Source organism: Rhipicephalus microplus, chromosome 2 (genome assembly GCF_043290135.1).
Source record: "Rhipicephalus microplus isolate Deutch F79 chromosome 2, USDA_Rmic, whole genome shotgun sequence".
NCBI lineage: Eukaryota > Metazoa > Arthropoda > Arachnida > Ixodida > Ixodidae > Rhipicephalus > Rhipicephalus microplus.
In genome coordinates, this window is record NC_134701.1 from 253,964,142 (window position 1) to 253,984,546 (window position 20,405).

At 46.6% G+C, this 20,405-nt stretch overlaps 2 protein-coding genes across 2 annotated transcripts in view; both read right to left on the reverse strand.

Moving 5' to 3' along the window:
• The window catches only part of btv (dynein cytoplasmic heavy chain beethoven), a 121,533-nt gene extending 111,420 nt beyond the window's left edge, over window positions 1-10,113 (reverse strand). The window contains exons 1-3 of the mRNA XM_075885921.1: window positions 9,717-10,113; window positions 8,845-8,937; window positions 6,987-7,123 (exon numbers count right to left, since the gene is read on the reverse strand). Coding sequence (XP_075742036.1) covers window positions 6,987-7,123; window positions 8,845-8,937; window positions 9,717-9,959 — 473 coding nt within the window. The 5' untranslated portion in view covers window positions 9,960-10,113. The remainder of the gene's footprint in view (window positions 1-6,986; window positions 7,124-8,844; window positions 8,938-9,716) is intronic.
• Window positions 10,114-10,472: 359 nt separating this feature from the next.
• Window positions 10,473-19,959, reverse strand: LOC142794622 (cytoplasmic dynein 2 heavy chain 1-like). The gene is made up of 7 exons (XM_075885923.1): window positions 19,950-19,959; window positions 19,574-19,720; window positions 18,303-18,664; window positions 17,031-17,104; window positions 13,616-13,748; window positions 11,353-11,516; window positions 10,473-10,683 (listed from the first exon to the last, which is right to left on the reverse strand). Exons 1-7 carry the CDS (start codon window positions 19,957-19,959, stop codon window positions 10,473-10,475), a joined length of 1,101 nt encoding a protein of 366 aa, XP_075742038.1.
• Window positions 19,960-20,405: the final 446 nt, after the last annotated feature.

Consider the following 20,405-nt stretch of genomic DNA (forward strand, 5'->3'; position numbering starts at 1 on the left):
CCTCGTCAGTGCCCTTGTAAGCATGTATTAGTTTGTTGATGGTTTGTCGTTGGGCGGTTTTGCTGTCTTCTGGGTCGAGCAGGAACCGTAGAAAATGCCAAGTTTTACTAAGACTTAGCTGCCTGTCCATCGCATCGCAGGTTTCATCCCAGTGTTGCCGGCTTAGCTGTGTTGCATACATCTCTATCTCTGTGTTGAGGAGTGCTATGTGTTTCCTGAGGTTTCTGTTGTGTTTCTGTGTCTTCCACCTCTTTTGGAGCGATTGCTTTGCCTCCCACATGTGGAGGAGCCGGCTATCGATCTCTTCGAGGTGTGCCTCGGGAGGTACGATTTGGGTGGCATTAATAATATCCTGTTTAAGCGTGTGTATCCAGTCCTCTATGTCGCTGATGGGTTGGACCTGGTTCTCACGTGATTTGCGGAACTGGGTCCAGTCTACCAACTTTAGCTCTTTTCCCGTGGGTTTACGTGGGCCACCTTGAACATGTACCTCGATGATGTAGTGGTCGCTACCCAGGTCCTCTAGGGTATTTTTCCAGGTGGCTGCTGATGTGTTTCTCGTGAACGTCAGATCAGGCGTTGTGTCTTTACTGGAGCTAGTGCCCGCACGTGTGGGTGTGCTAGGGTTGGTGATGAGAGTTAATCCCTCTTGTTGCGAGTCAAACCAGAGGGCCCTACCTTTAGGAAACACATAAGAGTATCCCCAAGCAGTGTGTGGTGCGTTGAAGTCCCCCGCTATTAAGATGGTATTTTGGCCAGCGATGTTGAGGGCGCGTTTAAAGAGTGTGAGAAATCTGTGCTTCTTTTGTTTAGGGTTGCTGTATATGTTTAGTATAAAAAGACTTTCCTGTGTCTTGCGTTGCGGAACGAGTTCAATAAATATATTGTCTATATTGGTAATTTCCGTGTCGTGTTGCGTGAACGTAAGGTTTCGTCTAACTAGGGTGGTAAGGACAGTCGTCTCCCCGTTGGCATGTCCGATCGAGCGGTAGCCTGCCAATTTAGCGAGACAATGTGTCTCCTGCAATAAAATGATATCGGGCTTAACTTTCCCCTTAAGGTATTATTGGTGAAGATTTGCTTGCTTATTCGCGTAGCTTCTACAATTCCATTGCCAAATTGTGTAGGCGTGATTTCTAGCTATGATGAGATGCAGGGGGTAGGAATGTCGCCGGCTGTATCACACTGAATGCCGACGAGGAAGGTTGCTTTACATTCGCTGTGGGGTCCAGTCCGCTAGGTGGCAGAGGGGTGATTCTAGCCTCCACAGCGATGAGTCGCTGTTGTAGGTGTTCGTTTTGTTGCTGGGTAATTTTAGCTATAGTCTCTACGCGGTCAGTAAGGGCTGAGATCAGTCGGGATGCGTTGCTCATCCACTCATTTAATTCTTTGACTGATTGCTGAACTTCCTTCAGGACTTTTTTCTCGGGCGTCACGCGTGCGGGTTTGTATTCATTGGCCTGGGTTTCGGCTCTGCGCTTGGGAGGTGGTGGTGTTGTACCTTCCTCCATTTTTTCACTGGGTGTAACAGCTGAGAGCGGTGGTACTACTGGTGGAGCATGTTTTGTTTTTTTATAGTGGTGTAACTCCTCCTTGAGGGTCCTGTTTTCCTCTCCTAAAGCTGTCATTTTCTGGTTACATTGTGCTAACATCTGCTTTAGCTGTGCTATTTCAGCCTCTAATTTATCAAGTTTGCCTTGAGAAGCGGCCTCCTCAGACCCCAAGCGCGCCCCCTTGACTACGTCTACCCAGCCCACCTTGAAGGTTGCGCCAGGTCCAGGTGTACGGCTCCGAGATGTTGACTGCGACCGGGAGCGGGGCCGGAAGCGGGGCCGGGAGCGGGGCCGGGAGCGGGGCCGGGGGCGAGACCGCGACCGCGACCGAGATCTCGACCAGGCTTTCTTTCCGGGCTTCCGGGTAAGGGTAGTGTCCCGCTGCTCGAGGCTGTTGTCGACAGGCGTTGGCTTCGTCGGGTAGTCTTCATATTGTTGGTGTTGTCGCTCCCATCGCCAGCGTTTCACCAGGTACGGCGTCTTGTAACGTGCCCTGCACGCCTTCTCGGCCGTCTGGTGGTCGCCGCCGCATAGTTGACAAGTGGGCTGGCATTGGTGATCTTGCGGGGAGTTGGTCGTACCACAGCCACGGCACACGTGGTCTTTCGGGTTTGGGCATACATCTGCGCGGTGCCCCAGGCGACCGCATTGGTAACACGTCTCTATCTGTTTGCGGTAAAGGGAGCACTTCAACATTGCCCCACCGTATCGAACGTATGTTGGCACGCGAAGACCAGCGAACAGTACGATCACCGTCTTTGTGTTGCTGAGGCGTTTTGCAGCGATGGCTGTAGGGTTCTTTGTTGTAATCACATTAGCTGTAATATCTCGGGCAGTATCTTCCAACGGGATATCACGTATCACGCCTTTTGACGTACCGTCTGGTGCTGCTTCATATGCGCTGGTATCGTACGTCTTGTTGCCGACCACAATGCGAGAAATTTTCTGGTATCTATCAGCATGCGCCTCGATGGGTGTGCTCACAACGATGATATTTTGCTGGAAATTTGGGCATATTGTGTCCTCATCTTGGGCGTCTCTCGGAATTTCAGCGGCGTGGTAAATGCTAGTCGCCAGTCGGGCGACTCCATGATCGGTGAGTCGAAGGCCGCCTTTAGGTCGGATGATGATCTTGTAGTCACCTCGGGGCAGTGGAGGCATCCGGCTTAATCTTGTTATTTGACTCAGGCATTGCTCACGCCGTTTCCTGCTGTTATTCCCTCGTTGAGAATCCGCACCGGGTTCTAGTGATTGCCCGCGGGTCGACTTCTTTGATCCTACGGTGCTCCATCCTGTACTTTCTTCGAACTCTTCACGAGAAATGGGTTCTCCCTCCACAGTGACCTCCATTTCTTCTCAAAAAGTCGGACGCGTCAAACGCGCCGACCGGCGTTTTTTGGTGCCCGCAGAGCTAGGCCGGCCTAGGCAGCAGCGTCTCTGGCAGCTGCGCTGCCGGTGGCTTGGCAGACGTTAGGCCTATCTCTCTCGCCAGCGTGGTTGACAAAAATGCGTCGGTAAAGGTGTCAAAATTCAAGTCCCCACCTGGAACTTGGTGCCGGGCGATTCCTGATGACAAGCTGAATACGCGGGTACCAAAGTCTTGTGGGCTTCTAGGTGACTTCCACTGCAAAACATTCGTTGAAACCGGAGCCGACACGACGCGCGTCCACTCACCGTCAAACTCGACTCTCTCATTCCTCGCATTTAAAAGTGTTTAACGATTTTGAGTACTTCGAACTCAACTATGGGAGGGCAGTGCGCCGTCCCTTGCTACTCAACAAACGCAGCGTCAGTGTGTTTAGATAAAGTGGGTGTAACGATTCAGAGTACTAGGTACTCTACTATGAGAGAGCGTAAAGCCGTCCCGCGAGGAGAAGAAATCAATGGCCAGACATTCTGCACAAGCCACACACGTTAAGAAAAAAGTGTTAACGATTCAGAGTACTTGGTACTCTACTATGGGAGAGCATAAAGCCGTCCCCATGCTTGAACCCGAATCGGAAAATACAGTTTAGTAGCTTACGAGCAATCAATGCTGAAACAAAGTTAGGCAAATGCTGCCTCACATGTGGCGCGAGTTGCTCCTTGCGCATTTCTCCGAGTTGCTGTTCCAACAGTGTCACGACATGTTGAATAATACAAGCAATCAATGCTAATTCTAACAAACCGACGTAGCTTATACTGATTACTTTGTGAATTAAGGCCAATGAAGACTTATCATGGATAGATACTCCGAGATTTGTGGCCCACCGGCACCTTTCAGGCGAGTTGCAACCAAACCTATTTTGTCGCAAGATGAAGTGCGGATGCTGTTACAAGGACATTTTTAAAGGGACACTTAAAGTAAAGTACAATTTCACAATCAAGAAAACATCATTCTTACCGTGACACGACACGCGTTAAAAGAGGAAACGTGCGAAAAGAAAGTGCAGGTGGAGGCGCCACCTTCAGATTCCTGCACTAGACACCACGACTCCATAAATTTTGAAGGCATCTACTGCATGGAGTTTCCTATAAACACACTAGAGAGAACTCTGGCGCTAGTGTCTGTGGTATTAGGAGCTGCAACACACGGCGCTTTGGTGACTATGGAAATCATGAGACATTTGTCTAATCTTTGTATTTTGGACTCCGTTTGGCTTCGCGCAGCTTGGAGCTAATTTGTCACGATACAAAAAATAAGCAAGTGCTCAGAAGTTGCACTTCACTAACGTTTTAGGCTCATCATTTCGAATCGGCTCACGAAATTCACAACGGTTCAATCTTTTATTTGTAACAAAGTCAAAACACCAATAAAAAAAAGCCACAAGGGTGCTTAAAGCTCTCAAGCACGAAGAGAAGGCAAATTTGTGTATTACTATAGTATTGCTACTCATAATTATCATGAGGTGCTATTCTGGGCACTTTTTAATTCCGCCATATTGTCGAATTTCGTAAAGGCGGTATTTTAAGCCAATCAGAGAGGCCATAGCAGCTCACTTGGCCAATTAGCATCGATCAATGGCAGAATCTGACAACATGGCGGAATTCAACAATGTCCAGAATAGCACCCATGGTTGCTGAGCGATGGAAGTGCCAGAGCCCTCTCCAGCTAATTTTAGGAAACTCTATGGTTTACTGGGTCCTGCTTATCTATAGTCTAAGTAACAGCTAATCAATAAAGACGAAGTCCTTTCTCATCTGTGGGTGCCATGGACGTAACATACGAAGCTTCAGAAAATTGGATCGCGTCAATGTCGCGAAGAAAAAACCAACAAAAAATACATTTTGAAAATTTTAACGTCACGCGTGATGGTTTCAGCGCGAAATTTAAAAATAAACCTTTTACCTTGATTTGTTAAGGCGTAAATGAATCGCAAAAAACACACAAAAAACTACAAGGAGAAGAAAGTGAACACCACAAGCACTTAGACTAGAGTAAACACCAAAGCACTTGTGCTGTTCCCTTTCTCGTTCCCATCTTTTTTTTTTTTTGCGCTACATTTACGCCATATTGAATCACTACCAACTCTCTCGGCCCTCCGTTTTGCTTCAACCTTAATTATTCAGCTAATAATCAACCTATGATGATGAAATTTATGACATTGATGTTTGCCGATATAAACCAAGACAATGTCGATATAAACCAAGACAATGTCGATATAAACCAAGTTTGTCGATATAAACCAAGACAATATCGATATAAACCAAGACAATGTCGATATAAACCAAGTTTGTCGATATAAACCAAGACAATGTTCCTCTTTAGTGTCCCTTCAATCATGGAGTTTCCTAAAGTTAAAGAAGTACTGACACGATTTTGAGGTGCGGCAAAGCGGACGTTCCTCGCTTTCTTGGAATGTAGTGTTAACGTTTTCCCAATACCGGAACACGGAAACACGTATAGAAAATTTTAATTTAATTTACGGTTTTCATCTCCCGGTTTCTGCAAGGCCGCTCCACCGTCAGGCACAGCGCTTGACGTTTCGAGTCAAGTGCATAAAAAATTGTGATGTCAAGTATATGCACGCGCGTTGGGGTAACGACAAAATTAAAATGGAAGAAAGCGGGACCAGCGCACCTTCTCGACTGTCTGTCTAGCGCGCCGACCGGCGTCATTCGAAGTTGTGCTTGCTGTGCGCTATCCATTTTGCTTCGACAGTCACATCGACAGTGATTGAGTGCTGAGACGTTTCTGTTGTATGCGAAAGGATGCGAGTGTGATGTCATCGTTTTTCCGATAACCGCATCCCTGTTTCGCGATGCCACCCACTCCTTGTGCCGTCAAAGGCTGTGATTCCAAGACCGGGGGCAACGTTAGTATGCACAGTTTTCCGAATGACCCAGCGGTGAGACAAGTGTGGGTAGATTTTGTGCGTCGTGATGGCAGCTGTGACTGGATGCCAGCCAAGCGAAGCCAGATTTGATTGCTGCATTTCGGCCCCGACTGCTACCGGATCGGGAACCATCGATACCTTCCTGAGTTCGGCATCGCACTGCCAAAGAAGCGATATCTGGAGCCTTAGAAGCTGTGCCCACGCTCTACGCTGCTTCAGCACAACGTCGCGATGCAAATCCAGCATCAGATCCCACACGCAAGCGTCTCTGTTTCCAGCGGACGACAGAGCTGCATTGGTACGTCACGATTTTCTGCGAATGTCTCAGTCCCCACGTCACTGAGGCATACTTCAGCCTGACCTGATACGTCGCTGTGAAGCCGCTTCTTCGAAATCGAAACCGAAAGTGGGTTTAGAAAAAGCGATATTAAAGATATACTCAATGCGTTTCGAGGCACCAGTATACTCTTTCCTGGATCCTCGATACCAGTGCTTTTATTTAGAGCAGAAATCCGAAATTTTTCAAAGTTCGTGTCAGTACTTCTTTAACTAGAGGGGACTCTGGCGCTGCGATCGTTCAGGGACCATGGCAATGATGGGTAGTGCACGCATTTTTCTAGTCGTACTTGCGGGCGGCGCATTTCCTTGCATTGTTTCGGTTTTGTTTCGAAAAAAAGTACGAACCCTTTTCAAGTTCATGACCCGATTTGAAATGGTAAGCCTAAAAGATTTAGGTTGGTGAAGCGCACCTGCTGAAAATTTGCCGATTGTTGTTTCGTGACAAAGCAGCTTCAAGCCGTGCGAAGTCAAAAGGAACGTAAAGTACGAAGTCTAGGCAAATCCGTGTGCAACCCATCATTCCCACGTTCGCTGAAGTGCCATGCGTTACAGCCCCCGTAGACACTAGTTCTATCTAGTGTATATTTAGGAAACTCTGTGCCTTCAATAGTATGACATGGTCATCAGAAAGAAATATACGACACGTGCCGCAAGTTTGCGCAGTGTGTTGCCATACGTTTGTTTCGTGCGTCAATGTCCTATAGCCGGGCCACAACGAAGCTTAAACGTTGCAACATGGTGCGTGTAATGGGGCGCATGTGTGCATGGCGTTACGCACCTGCAGGTGAGTTCTACGCGCGTTTCGGGCAGGTACTGCAGCAGCGTCTCGAGGCCTCGCAGGTACTGGCACTCGAGCGCCTTGTACAGCTGCCGGTCCCAGTGGGCTCGCCAAGGACGCACTTGCTCGGCACTTTCCTGCGAAGAGAGGGCGAACTAGTCCACCGACATACCTCCAAACACTGCGCCGCTGCCCGATTAAGCGCGTAAAATCGGCCGTCGGAGGCATCGTCGCGAGTGATGCAAAAGATCACCAAAGGACGACGTCAGCCTACAGCGTCGTCATGAAGTCACAGTTCGTTGAAATTTGTGACGTCCCGTGATGGCGTGGTCGAATGACATCGTCGACTGGTCAGAGGTGAGCCGATCCCGGCGGCCCCGTTGGGTGCTGAAAGTCTTCGGAAGGTGGCGGAAGAGGGTCAATATATTTATTGAGAACAGAAGAAGACGATGGCTTTCACTTTCCTTTCGACGTCTTGTGAGTGTTCTTTTCTTTTTTTTTTTTTGGAGAGTTGGTGTCATAGAGTTTTATAAGTACACACTATAGAGGGAACTCTGGCGTTCGTGTCTATGAGAGCAGCAACGCATGACGCTTCAGCGAGCATGGGAATTATGGGTAGTACATGGATTCGCCTAGTCCTCGTACTTTACGTTCGTTCTGGCTTCGCGTGGCTTGAAGCTGCTTTGACACGAAACAACAATCGGCAAATGTTCGACTGCTACGCTTCACCGCCTCAATCGTTTAGACTTACCACTTCAAATCGGGTCACGAAGTGAGAAACGGTTTTTTTTTTTCAAATCAAAAGCAAAACGCTGCAATAAACGAAGCCACAAATCCGTTCGCCGCCCACAAGCACGACGTTTAGGCAAATCCATGTCATACCCATAATTCCCATGGTCGCTGAATGATCGCAGCACCAGAACCACTTCTAGTTATTTTTAGAAAGTTCCATGGGTGATGGTGGTTGGCGGGCTTAAATGTCGAAATAATAATAGAAGCCATAAGGGAGGGAGGGGAACTAGAGATAATTTTCGCCACTATAGGACATTCCACGTGCACTGCAATCACGTAATTTCCTGGTTTTAAGCATTTCATTTTCGTCTGAATGCGACCGCAATCACAATAGGCCAATACGGACTTGCGCCTCTGCGATTGCCCATATACGCATATGTGGTCGATGACCATTGTTGAAACACTTTGCTGCAGAACTTCTGAAAGACAAGTGCCTATAAATAAGCACGGATCTCGCAGAACAGCAACTCGAACATATGTGGCATTGCTGAGTGAAAACGCTTTACGGTGCTAATGAGCTGCAACGAATATGTATTTGTTCAGAATTGTGGCTTGTATATACTCACACCAATTACTGCTCCCGTAGTTATTATTATTATTATTATTATTATTATTATTATTATTATTATTATTATTATTATTATTATTATTATTATTATTATTATTATTATTATTATTATTATTTGTGTGCCATAATGGAGGGAATAGGGAGGAAACAAGCTGACAACTACTCCCTGTAGGAGCACAACGCCTGCCTGCTCCTTACGGAAGGGGAAACATAGAAGACAGGAACACAGCCAGAAAAAAAAGTTCAAAAAAAAAGAGAAGCTATTTTGTTCTTTTGTTTTTTTTCTGTGTTATATGTTCCACTTTCAAAGTGAGACATATAACACAGACTGAGACCACTGTTATCCGGTCACGCATTGGCGTTTTTGCACCTATAAATATCGACAAAAATCAACTGTTCACGGTGAAATGTGTAAGTTTACATTACTTACTGCATGTGTTAGATTATTCGCTCCCTTTGAAAATTATTGTGATTTCAAGGATATGGTTCTACGCTCACCTGTTGCTGGGCCATGATGGCCCTGATGTCATTGAGCACATCTTTCCAGTTCTGCTGGCGACACACTAGGTCGAGGTCGAACAAGGACATCACCTGCGCAGCGGGTTCTTGTGACGGCGTAATGCTGACTTCTCAAGATACATTTTGAGAGGCCATGCTGTAATGATAATTTGCTAGGCATCCCGACGAAAATATCAAATGTAATGAGAACAGAATTAGGCATATATATACGTATATATAAACGTATAGAAGTACTCAGCCGGCTTGATCTTAGGAAAAATGGGCTATCGAAATATATAAAATAAGAAAGCGAAGACAGTAAAAAGGAAAGCTGGAAGGAAGAATACGATGAGAGGTCAAAAAGGAGGGCATAATGAAGTATCCACGAAAAATAGAAAGAACAGTATGCAGGAGAACTGAACATTGACAGCAAGTTGCACTGAGTGAATATGACTCACACCAATGAGTGGGTATAAGCCATTTTGAGGTATCATCATCATCATACAATAGGCACGTAACACAATCTTTAGTTCACAATTCGTAGCTTTGTCTGTCAGAAATAAGAGATGGTTTGACCTCTTGCTCATCAACCGTTTTCGTTTATTCGCAGTTTTATATCTAAACTAATTTTTCAGATTGGCTTTAATTTCATTTCAGTTTAATTTAAGTATCCTGTCGCCCGGTTCTTGGCCCATACCCCACTGTGGGTGAGCGCCATCTATCTGAGGTCATCAGCATCAGCAATGGTTTCGTTAGTCTAGTGTCCAGTTCTGTGCTCTTAAGAAATCTTTAACTGCACTTATCAGGAGTTTTTGAGACTGTCTGATTGCGCACTGCTGCCAACACACAAAATAAAAGCGAGAATAAGGCACCTTGCGGCACACAGCTAGATGCAGTGCGCGCAGATGGCGGTTTCGGCCGGCCAGCCGAGCAGCCAGGCCGCGCAATCGTCCAACAAAGGCGTCCAGGGCTGCGACGTCTCCCCACGGCACCCGCTGTCTCAGGGCGCCGGTCAACTCCTCGGCCAACCCCAGCATTAGCGGTCGTTGGCTCGGAATCATCTGATCAGCCACCGTGCTGTAGAACGACGCAACCTGGGCGCAAGCACGGAGCATCGGCGCAATGTCGGTTGAGCAGTTAAATAGCGCAAGAATACGAGCGCTACTGAAAAAGTTTGCATTCCGTGTGGCCCTTACACAGAACCACAAAGGCGGGACACTATTCCGCTCTCTCTTTCGATATTGATTCCACCGCGTGGTGCTTTCCGGAGGCGCATAAGTTATGCCCATGTGGAGGGGTACTTCTGACCCTCGTGGACATGAATTGGGGGAGGGGGGACAAAGGCACGCTCGCCTGTCCCCCTCCGGAACTTGTTCCTAAGGGAAGGATGTTTCTTATCCCAACTGTTTAAACATCTTCGCCGAATTCACTCCCGGATTATCACCAGTTCGTGCCTGAATACATGCCGCTTTGTACACCGCAATGTACGATGTACACCGTGGAGTACAATGTAGGTTACGTGCGCCAATGTAGGTTATGTGATCTATAGAATCAACAATGTACAATACAGGTTATATGCAGTGACTCATTCTATAGCACTCAGAAGTCAACTAGGCTTAATTGTGACGTCAAGGGTCGTGGCTTGTCACCTGCTGCAGCTGACGTGCACGGTGTCCGGCACGAGCAGCAATGTCCTCAAGCTGGCGAAGGGGCGGAAGCCGGCAGCCCAGTGTGCGCAGCTGCCTCGCTTCGGAAGCGATGGACGCCAGCCGGGGGCTCAGGCTGACCCGGGGACGGCCACCCGGACCCAGGATCAATGCAGGTTCGTCCTCCTGGAGACTGCGTGGCCGACATCGTTCTCGTTTGCACATCTGGCCCTTCGCTTCACGGTTTCTGTCCTTATGCGTGCGTGCGTGCGAGTGCAGTGCGTATGTTTGAGCATCACAGGTCCATAGCCAGAAATTTGAGGGGGGGGGGAGTGAAGGGGATAAACGCCTATCTGCATTATTCACTTTCGGTAATCCCCCCCCCCCCTCTATAAGAAATTCGGGGGGTAGGTTGAACCTACCCTCCTGGCTACGGGTTTGGTGCAGCACAACTATATGCTCCTACCGTGGGGGGGGGGGGGGGTGCTACGGGGAACGCTCTAGGTCGTCGAGTGAGACCCATAATGTTTGTTTCGCAGACATGAAACGGTGCTCATATACTTAGTGAGTGACTGTTCACTGCATTTCATATGCCGGTGAGAATGTAACCCCAACTTGGTCATTGCTACCTATTAGTTTTGCTAGCAATCAACCCTACTTGGCTATTGCTGCCTTTCGAGTGTAAGTGCGACGTTTTTCACGTGGATATTTATATTCGTTCAAAAAGCAGGCTCTCTATTTTCCCGCATGTAGCGGCATAACTTTTCTTAAGTTATCACTCGTAACATATATGAAAAGACCTCCAAAATAAGGCTGGATTAGCGGCAAAAGATGGCGCCTTTTGCGCTGACACGACTTTCACCTCGTCTTAGTGGCGACCTGCTGAGCGTTGCGGCTCCAAGCGTCCAGCCGGTCTGCGGCGGCTTCCCTTGCTTCGTCGCACGCCCTGTTAAGCTTCTGCACCAGTGTTTCCCAGGTGTCGCTGCCGTCGTTTAGCAGGCGCACCACCTCCCGAGCCTCCTCCAGCTGAACGGGCGGAAGACAAAATGCATTAAAAATGAAGTTTTACTGTTGTCGCACATTATTGCGCTAATATAACCATGGAAGGACGTCAGAGCCTGAATTAGGCATTCGTATATGTCATGTTAGTGGAGCGTAAAGGACAGTGGCATCGTAGTTCGCGTTATAACAGCGCCAGTATGTCTTGTCACTTTTCACAGGTGCTCGATTGCTCTTTTTCATATAGGGACAAGATGGCCTGTTCAATCGAATAAGCGTTTTTGATTTGCAAGGTAGGAACCGAGTGTGTAAGCGCTCCGTCTGTTAATCTGCTGGACAGTGAGTACACGTATCTCTTCCGTTGAAATGTAATTTCAAGATTTGAATGCGATGTTCTGGCGCATGTGCCATAATTTTTTTACCATTTGTCTGTGTGTCTTAATTTCGCTCGCTTGATTGACATGTGGGGTTTAACGTCCCAATACCACCACATGATTATGAGAGACGCCGTAGTGCAGGGCTCCGGAAATTTCGACCACCTGAGATTTGGGTGCACGTTAAACGTGCACCCAAATCTGAGCACACGGGTCTACAACATTTCCGTCTCTATCGGAAATGCAGCCGCCGCAGCCGGGCTTCGTTCCCGCGACCTGCGGGTCAGCAGCCGAGTACCTTAGCCACTAGGCCACCGCGGCGGGGCATTCTCGCTCTCTTGACTGTATATATATTCCCGCCGTCTGTGCAACAAAGTGGTTGCAAGCGTGCGCTCTGTCCTATCTGACTTCTTTCTAAAACGTTCCCTTGCGCACTTAGAACGTATATGCAATACCAAGCAGCCCAAGTAGCCAGCCTTTTGCAGCATGTACCATTGTTATTCTTCTAGTTACATCAATCTCGTGGTTCGGCTCCGCAGTTGTACTAAGTAGACGTACTATTTACAAATTCAAGTGCACTTCTACTTATCTCGAAGCGCTGCTCTCTTCCGAGATTGCTGCACATTACTTTTGTTTTCCACATATTAATTTTAATACCTGCCTTTCTGCTCTCCTGGTCTAATTCAGTAATGATGCATCGCAATTTGTCCCCTAAGTTACTCGGCAATCCAATGTCATCGGCGAAGCAGAGGTTGTTAAGGTATTATTTATTAACTCGTATCCGTAACTCCTCTCATTCTATGCCTCTGAAAACCTCCTGTAAGTACGCGCTAAATAGCGTTGGTGAGATTGTATCCTTCTGCCTTACAACTTTCTTGATTGGTATTCTGTCGCTTATTTCATGGAGCACTATGGTGGCAGAGTATTATCTGTAGATTCAAGGATGTTTATATATGCTTCGTCAACGCGATGACTCCGCAGTGTTTGCATGACTTCTGATATTTCTACTGAATCAAACTCCTTCTCGTGATCAATGAACGCTATGTGCAGCGGTTGGCGGTATTTTGAGCATTTCTCTATTACCTGATTGAACCTGATTGATAGTATGAATGTGATCGATTGTTGGGTAGCCTGTTCGTAATCCTGCTGGTTTCTTTGGCTGATTGAATTCTAACGGTGCCTTAAGTATGTTAGCAATTACCATTGTAAATAGTTTGTACAGGAAGTGAGAGCAAGCTGATGGGAAGTCTTCAAGTCCTTGTCGTCCCCTTTCTTATGGATTAAGATGATGTTAGCATTTTTCGAAGATTCTGGTACCCTCCCAACCAGAATACACTTTGTAAACAGGGTGAGCAGTTTTTGTAAAACAATTTGTCCTCCGTCTTTCAGCAAAAGTGATGTTACCTGATTCTCATTAGCAGTTTTGGCTCTTTGCATACTCTCCAAGGCTTTCCTGACTTCTTCTGTCATTACTAGTGGGATGTCACCTAGGTTACTGCTAGTTCTTAGATTATGGCCGTGGTTGTCTCGGCTATTGTTCAACTATCCCATCGATATTGGCAGTTACTTTGCCTATCTTGTCCCCTAAAGCATACATCTGGTTTTCGCCTATCCCAAGTTTTTTCTTCGCCGCTTTGACGCTTCCTGCGTTCTTTAGAGCATGTTCAATTCTCTCTCCATGCTACACCTTCTTGCATCGAATACCTTACGCTTATTAATCAACATGGATTGAATGAACTTCTGCCGCCTCACCCTGGTGCGCAGTTCCTGAAGGCCGACTATGTCTCTGACGACGTCCGGCACTCCCTGTATGCTGCACGAAGTTTGCTCGTATGACTTCTTCGCCTCATCCATGCACTCGCCCAGAGCGTGCAGAAGCATGTTTCTGAAAGAACGATAGGAAGACAGTTTGATGCCAAGTCGTCGAGGAATCGCAGAATTTTCATATCATGCATGGCTTCCGTGTACGAGAAAGTCGTAAGCCTGTGGTATTAGTACATCGCTGAAGAACACTCCCGGGAAAGTCCTTGAAGGCACGCTGACAAGAAACAGTGACTTGGTTTATATGTAATGACGAGACTCTGAGAACTTTAGTGCCATATGTTTCGCTATCATACATTCATTATTACGGAGAAAGTCAAGGCTCATGTTTCATTTTTAAGTTTTGCGCCGAAATCTATACGCACGTGACGTCAGATATTTTAAAATGTGTTTCTCGTATTTTCACGGCATTGGCTCGATGAAACTTTCTGAATCTTCGATTCAGAAAGGCTATGACACTCACTTACGACAATGTCTATGACACCCACTTGTCTATGACACCCACTTACGACAATGTACTTCCTTTTTATTGATCAGAGAGAAACGAGAAAAAAGGAAGGCAGGGAGGTTAACCAGATGCTAGTACCCGGTATGCTACCCTACACTGGGGTTGGGGAATAGGGGGTTGAAAAAGAAAGGGAGAGTTAAAAAAATAAATAAGAGAAAAACACCGACACACACGCACACACAAGATCAGTCCACTCAGAGGCGTTCCGACAGGCCAGTAGTTCGCAAGAAGGCCAGTAGCGCTTGCTCGGCTTTCTTCTGTGACGATGAGTCATGATGATGGCGCAGTATACTTTCTTCTGACAGCGGCTGGTCATCTAACCTGTTTAGTTTATTGGAAAGCTGTTGTCTTTCCAGGTTGTATTTCGGGCAGTCACACAGGATATGTCGAATGGTTTCTTCATCCCCGCAGTGTGCACAGTCGGCGGTGTCGGTCATCCCTATGCGGAACGCGTACGCACGGTTAAACGCGACTCCCAACCATAGTCTGCACAGAGCAGTAGCGTCGCCTCGTCGAATTTTTGTTGGAAGCTGCATGCTTAACGTTGGATCAAGGGATCGTAATCTTGCATGCGTAAAGAGAGGCTCATTCGAAAGAGTCATGGAGCATTGGCGAGCAAGCATGCGGAGCCTCCTAGCAGCGTCCGTCCTTGAGAGAGGTATTGACTGGTTGCTGTCTTCTGTATGGGCTGAACGGGCAGCTTGATCAGCTCGTTCGTTACCGATAATTCCACAGTGGCTTGGAAACCATTGAAATATAACGTGGTGCCCTTTCTCTGTTATATGGTGTAGCATTTCTGCTGTTTCGAATACCAACTGCTCGTGTGGACCACGGCGTAGATTTGACAGAAGTGACTGCAGTGCCGCCTTGCAGTCGCAGAAAATCGTCCACCGTTGCGTGCTTTGGTCGTTAATGAAACGCAGCGCAGTGCAAAGTGCTGCAAGCTCTGCTGCCGTTGTTGTGGTTGCATGAGCTGTCCTGAATTTGATGGTTGTGGCGTGCGTTGGAATAACGACCGCCGCAGTTGAGCTGTTTGGCAGGACGGAGCCGTCGGTATTGATCAGAAGCTACGTAGAAACCAGTAGACGCCTTCAAAATCTATGACGTCATGGTGTTTGATGCGGGAATCTCAAGATGGTGTCTCCACAGACATTTCATTTTCGCGCGTTTTATCACTTGTTAACCGTCGTGTCACGGTAATAGTAATGTTCTCGGGATCGGGAAATTGTACTTCACTGATAAGCGATAAATCGCTTCACTTTTTGATGTCTTTTTAAAAACTACCAAAAAAAGTTCTTAATACCAGGATTTTTTCTTACCATTATTTATTTAGCGGATATCATCGTTCCCATGTACCTGCTGCTAGCTACGAAAGTCAATGTCGGCTGACTTAGACAGGATGAACTGCACTAAATATACTTTGTAGAGCGGGGTCTTGCAAGGTAATCTGTCCTTCCTTCGCATCCTGGCAGACCAAAACTTCTGCAACATATCACGACAATTCCACTCGCTAACGTGACCGGACGCCCTCATATTCATCCGACAAACCCAATAGCCACTAATATGTTATGTTTATGTAAAAGTAGTTAATATTCTATTCCCTCTTCACCCTTTTTTTATTTAAAGATGCTGTTGGATTGATTGATTGATTGATATGTGGGGTTTAACGTCCCAAAGCCACCATATGATTATGAGAGACGCCGTAGTGGAGGGCTCCGGAAATTTCGACCACCTGGGGTTCTTTAACGTGCACCCCAATCTGAGCACACGGGCCTACAACATTTCCGCCTCCATCGGAAATGCAGCCGCCGCAGCCGGGATTCGAACCCGCGACCTGCGGGTCAGTAGCCGAGTACCTTAGCCACTAGACCACCGCGGCGGGGCAAAGATGGTGTTGGAAAGCAAGCCATAACATTGTGTTATAAAAAAACACCACCGTCTTCAACATATACATTTATGCACACGAAAACCTTGGGGAATGTGCTCCAAGCAAACGATGAAGCACATGAAGCACTCACTAATTATTCTAGAACAATGGGCCTGTCTCGAGTGCTGTAGAAGTAGTCTCGAACGAGAGCAGCTCTGTTGAACATCTACCGAAGGTGGATGCAGTATACGCATTTCACGAATTGACAAAGACTGACACCCGTTTAATGTACTTGCGCATTTCGCCGAACAATCGCTTTCCCATCTTATCAAACTGCGGCTGAGAACCGTCCTCTTGCAAGAAACAGAGGTTCCATTAGGTTCATTCATTCTTTCATGAATATTGAAAGCATAAACAGAAGAGTTCCCTACGCTTCCGATGCCCTTGAATTCTACTACTATAGAGAAAGAGAAAGAGAGATTAGATAGATAGATAGATAGAGAGATAGATAGATAGATAGATAGATAGATAGATAGATAGATAGATAGATAGATAGATAGATAGATAGATGGATAGATAGATAGATGGATAGATAGATGGATAGATAGATAGATGGATAGATAGATAGATAGATAGATAGATAGATAGATAGATAGATAGATAGATAGATAGATAGATAGATAGATAGATAGATAGATAGATAGATAGATAGATAGATAGAGGGGGAGAAATGAGGTGCGAAAGGAGAAGAGGTTAATGACTAGGTAGTTATCCCATTTAATCGTTACTCTGCACTTGGCAAGGGTTGTGGGTGTGTGTCTATTTCTCTCTTTCCTCCTCTTTTTCTCTCTCTCACGCCACGTACGCGTTTATTTTTCACCTTTTCATCTCGGAAAATAACACTACAAGGTACTCATTTTTCGAAACGTATACGCACGAGAATTGAGTTAGGATTAAAATCGAATGCTCACCTTTCATGGGCTAGCTGAGCTTGCACGTCAGGATGTTTAAGCAGCTCGGAGTAGGATTTACATTCCTGCAAGAGCTGCGAAGAGCACATGAGCTAAGTTGCCGCTATCAACGTGCTTAATTGAGCGCAAATTATGCCCGAAAAACAATGCGAAGGATTTGTAGAATTTATTCTTTATTCGCTTCGGCCGATGCGACGTGGGTGGCATTACAGGTGTCCAGACGGAAACGTGGGCCATGTTTCACTTCTATTGAAATCAGTCAGACAGTTCGCAACTTCTATTTAATTGTTTATTACTCACCGAATGCCATAAGCGGGAACAAGCGGGGGGAAAAGCAAATAACACATGTAATTACCCCAATGGTTTAATCTATATAAGTATTTGCTGCATGCTCTACTCTTTTATGTTCTAGCTGGTTTGCTGTGGCCAGTTTGAGGTTTGCATCCTCTCGGCTACTCCATTGCTGTAATATGTGCAGCTGTTCTTGCGCTAAGAAATAAACAAGTTCTGAACGTTATTCTTTCGAATGTAGTATGGTATTATAAGATGCGTTGTTCGACGTCGCGTTAGTATAGTTGCTAAAATGGTGACAGGTGTTCGGTGGGATCGATAGCAAGCTTGTTAGTCAGAATAAAGAAAATTAATCGAGTCCGCTGAGATTTCACTCTTACGCGGAGTAACTCAATGTCGCTATCGTTCAATCAGTGATACAGGAAGATGACAATTTTAATGAATATCATACAGATAGCCGGGCTCATCACCAGGCCTGCTACTACAGGTGTTGGGTGTTTACAACGGTACATTGATTTGATCTCACTTATACAAGAAATTGAAGAAAAATTATTGAGCGCGGAGTGTCTCTAGAGCCAACATTTCCACAAGCCATGTTGTCCTCTTCAGACTTCTTAAAAAATCTATTCTTTTCCTGATGAAGGCAGGACTGCATCCTTCCTTGAGTAAAACAAGATCACTTGTCGAAACGCTGGCTACAGCAGTACCCCTTGCTCAAGAATTTTCCATCTTTCAAGCTTTCATCGTCCCTTGGATTTTCGCCTTATTTGCACATACACAAAAAAAATCATTTATAACGTTTCGGTAACGTGTGTTGCCCTCAAAAACACCAATGGCGCTTTTGTATTGCGCAATGCACAAGGGGTCCTCTGACACGGACCGAGAAGGTGGCGCATCTCCAAGCCGAAGCGTCGTTGCAAATGATTTACAGCATTAATGATGTGTCGCTCATGATGATTCACTGTTTGTTAGATGACGTACCGATAGTCCTGTTGTCCGCATCAGTCGTTCCCTGAGTGTGGCGGCAGCTCTGGCAGCCAGCGGGGCCAGCCACTGGGTGTGTAGAGCCATGGCGGCGCACCATTCGGGCCCGGGGTCCGAGAACCGCGGAGCCGCGGGCAGTGGTTCCTGCGTGGTGGGCGGCGCGAGACGAACCAGCTGCTCTTGCGTAAGGCGTGCCTGCAGCATTGTACGGATTCGGCCGCCCAGGACGGCGTCCGCGCTTGGGCTGCGGCCACACGCCGATAGAGCCAAACCGAGCTCTTGCTGGACCTTGGTCAAAGGTGCGTGCCATGGGTCCAAGTCTCCAAGGAGCACTTCTAGCCTGGCCGCCAGACCTCGACCTGAGGCACAATCAGTATCATAGACGGATTTTTTTTTCGGACGGGTGGTTGCGGGGAGGGGCGTCCAGCTATACTTTTGCGTGCAGTTGTATGTATGCATGTATATAAATATGCAAAATTGGAAAATTGGGTGGGGTTTAACTTCCTAACCATTCCTTCGCCCTAGCCATGCTACGCAAGTTGACATGTTAGGTATCTTATTAACTTGGAGAAATGCAGGGAGACTAAAACGAAGACAGGATACATAGACAGACACAGGCAAGCAACAAATGAAGCTGTGTCCATCTGTGCCTCCTGTTCCTCGTCTGACAAGAAAGCAAGAAGCTACACCCATCCATCGGTGCACGTCATGACCTTGAACACTCGTGGCTTGCTTCCAGAGTAATCACAAGCGCACTGGACAGAGTACAGCACGAGCACGTCACGACGTCTCGTGGCGGCCACGGTAATTATGCGGTTCATGATGCTCAAACCAACCAATGGCCGTAGATTCTGTGTTTAGGACGTGGTCATTTTGATTATGGAATCACTTGCTGGGAGAAGGGCGGGACATTTGCAGCTGAATTTGAAAAGTAATCGTAAATTCCAGGCCACGTACTGTGCCATAATGGTTGGCTAGCGTGTTTTTAACAGCATCGACTACCTATTGGCAGTGATTTCTGACCACATCCATCTATAAGTGCACGGGATTTTAGGCTTTTTGTCGCCAACGAGACGGGGCAGCCATTGCTTGGGGTCAAAGTCGTATCCTCGTACTCTACGCCGTAGCCCCTAGACAAGGCCGCGTGTCAAGAAGCTTTGTGAGAAAAGTTTTTAAGTTAACAAGCTTTGATTATAGACCAGAAAAATGAAGGGTGAATCATGGACGGACGGACGAAATGAATAATTCAACCGTCGCATGGAGCTCACCTAGTGCATCACGTAGAGAATCCAAGGACTTAGTGGGCTGCATGTCCTCCAGTAGTGCCAGACCTGCGTCCAGCCATTCAGCACACTCGTCCAGGCTAGCAGAACCCAAAGCGCACCAGTGTTGCTCTAGCGCAGCTTCATCCTGCCCTGCCAGGTATAAAAGAACCGTACGACCATTCTCTGTACTAATCAATATTATCATCATCCAGATTAAGACTGAGTCCTACTTTCTCTGATGTGGTGGCTTTTATTTATAGTCATAATCTAAAACAGAGAATAGAGGTCAATAGCTTCAACTATTCAATAAATGTTGCTCTGAATAATTTGAAACTTTTGTTCTTTTGATTTGCTTCACTACAAGACATTATAGCCTTACAGCAATGCATTGCGTTTGTTTCACCGCGTACCACACTTGTTTCACAACAAAGCTCACTTTAGGTAACTTGTTATTCTGCAGTTTTATTAAAGCCTTGCTGGTCTCCACCTTAAATGACCTTCTTTTTCCAAGTAGCACTCAACATTTGTTTGATCCTAGAACTTATAACTGCATTCATTAGGAAAGATTCACTGTTTTCTTATATTTTTTAATGTTTACCGTAGCTGTGCATTTCATGCCGCTGGATACAAAGGCGTGTGTATTCAGTGGTCGTGTGCATTCAGATTAATTTGTTGCGAGCCCAAACAATGCTTGTTGCAAGTATATAACACATTTCAGTATAATGCACTTACCTTTCGTCTTAGCGGAGTCGCCATCGTGGGCTGTGCCAAGGGCCGCCTGCGAAGCATTTTGAAACACACATACATAAAAACAATGTACTGCCAGCAGCGAAAA

Coding starts and splice junctions, on each gene's coding strand:
- LOC142794622 (XM_075885923.1), bottom strand. Junction 17,105..18,302: donor TGCGGACAACAGGACTATCG/GTACGTCATCTA, acceptor TGCTCTTCGCAG/CTCTTGCAGGAATGTAAATC. Junction 10,684..11,352: donor CAGGTCGCCACTAAGACGAG/GTGAAAGTCGTG, acceptor TCGGCCACGCAG/TCTCCAGGAGGACGAACCTG.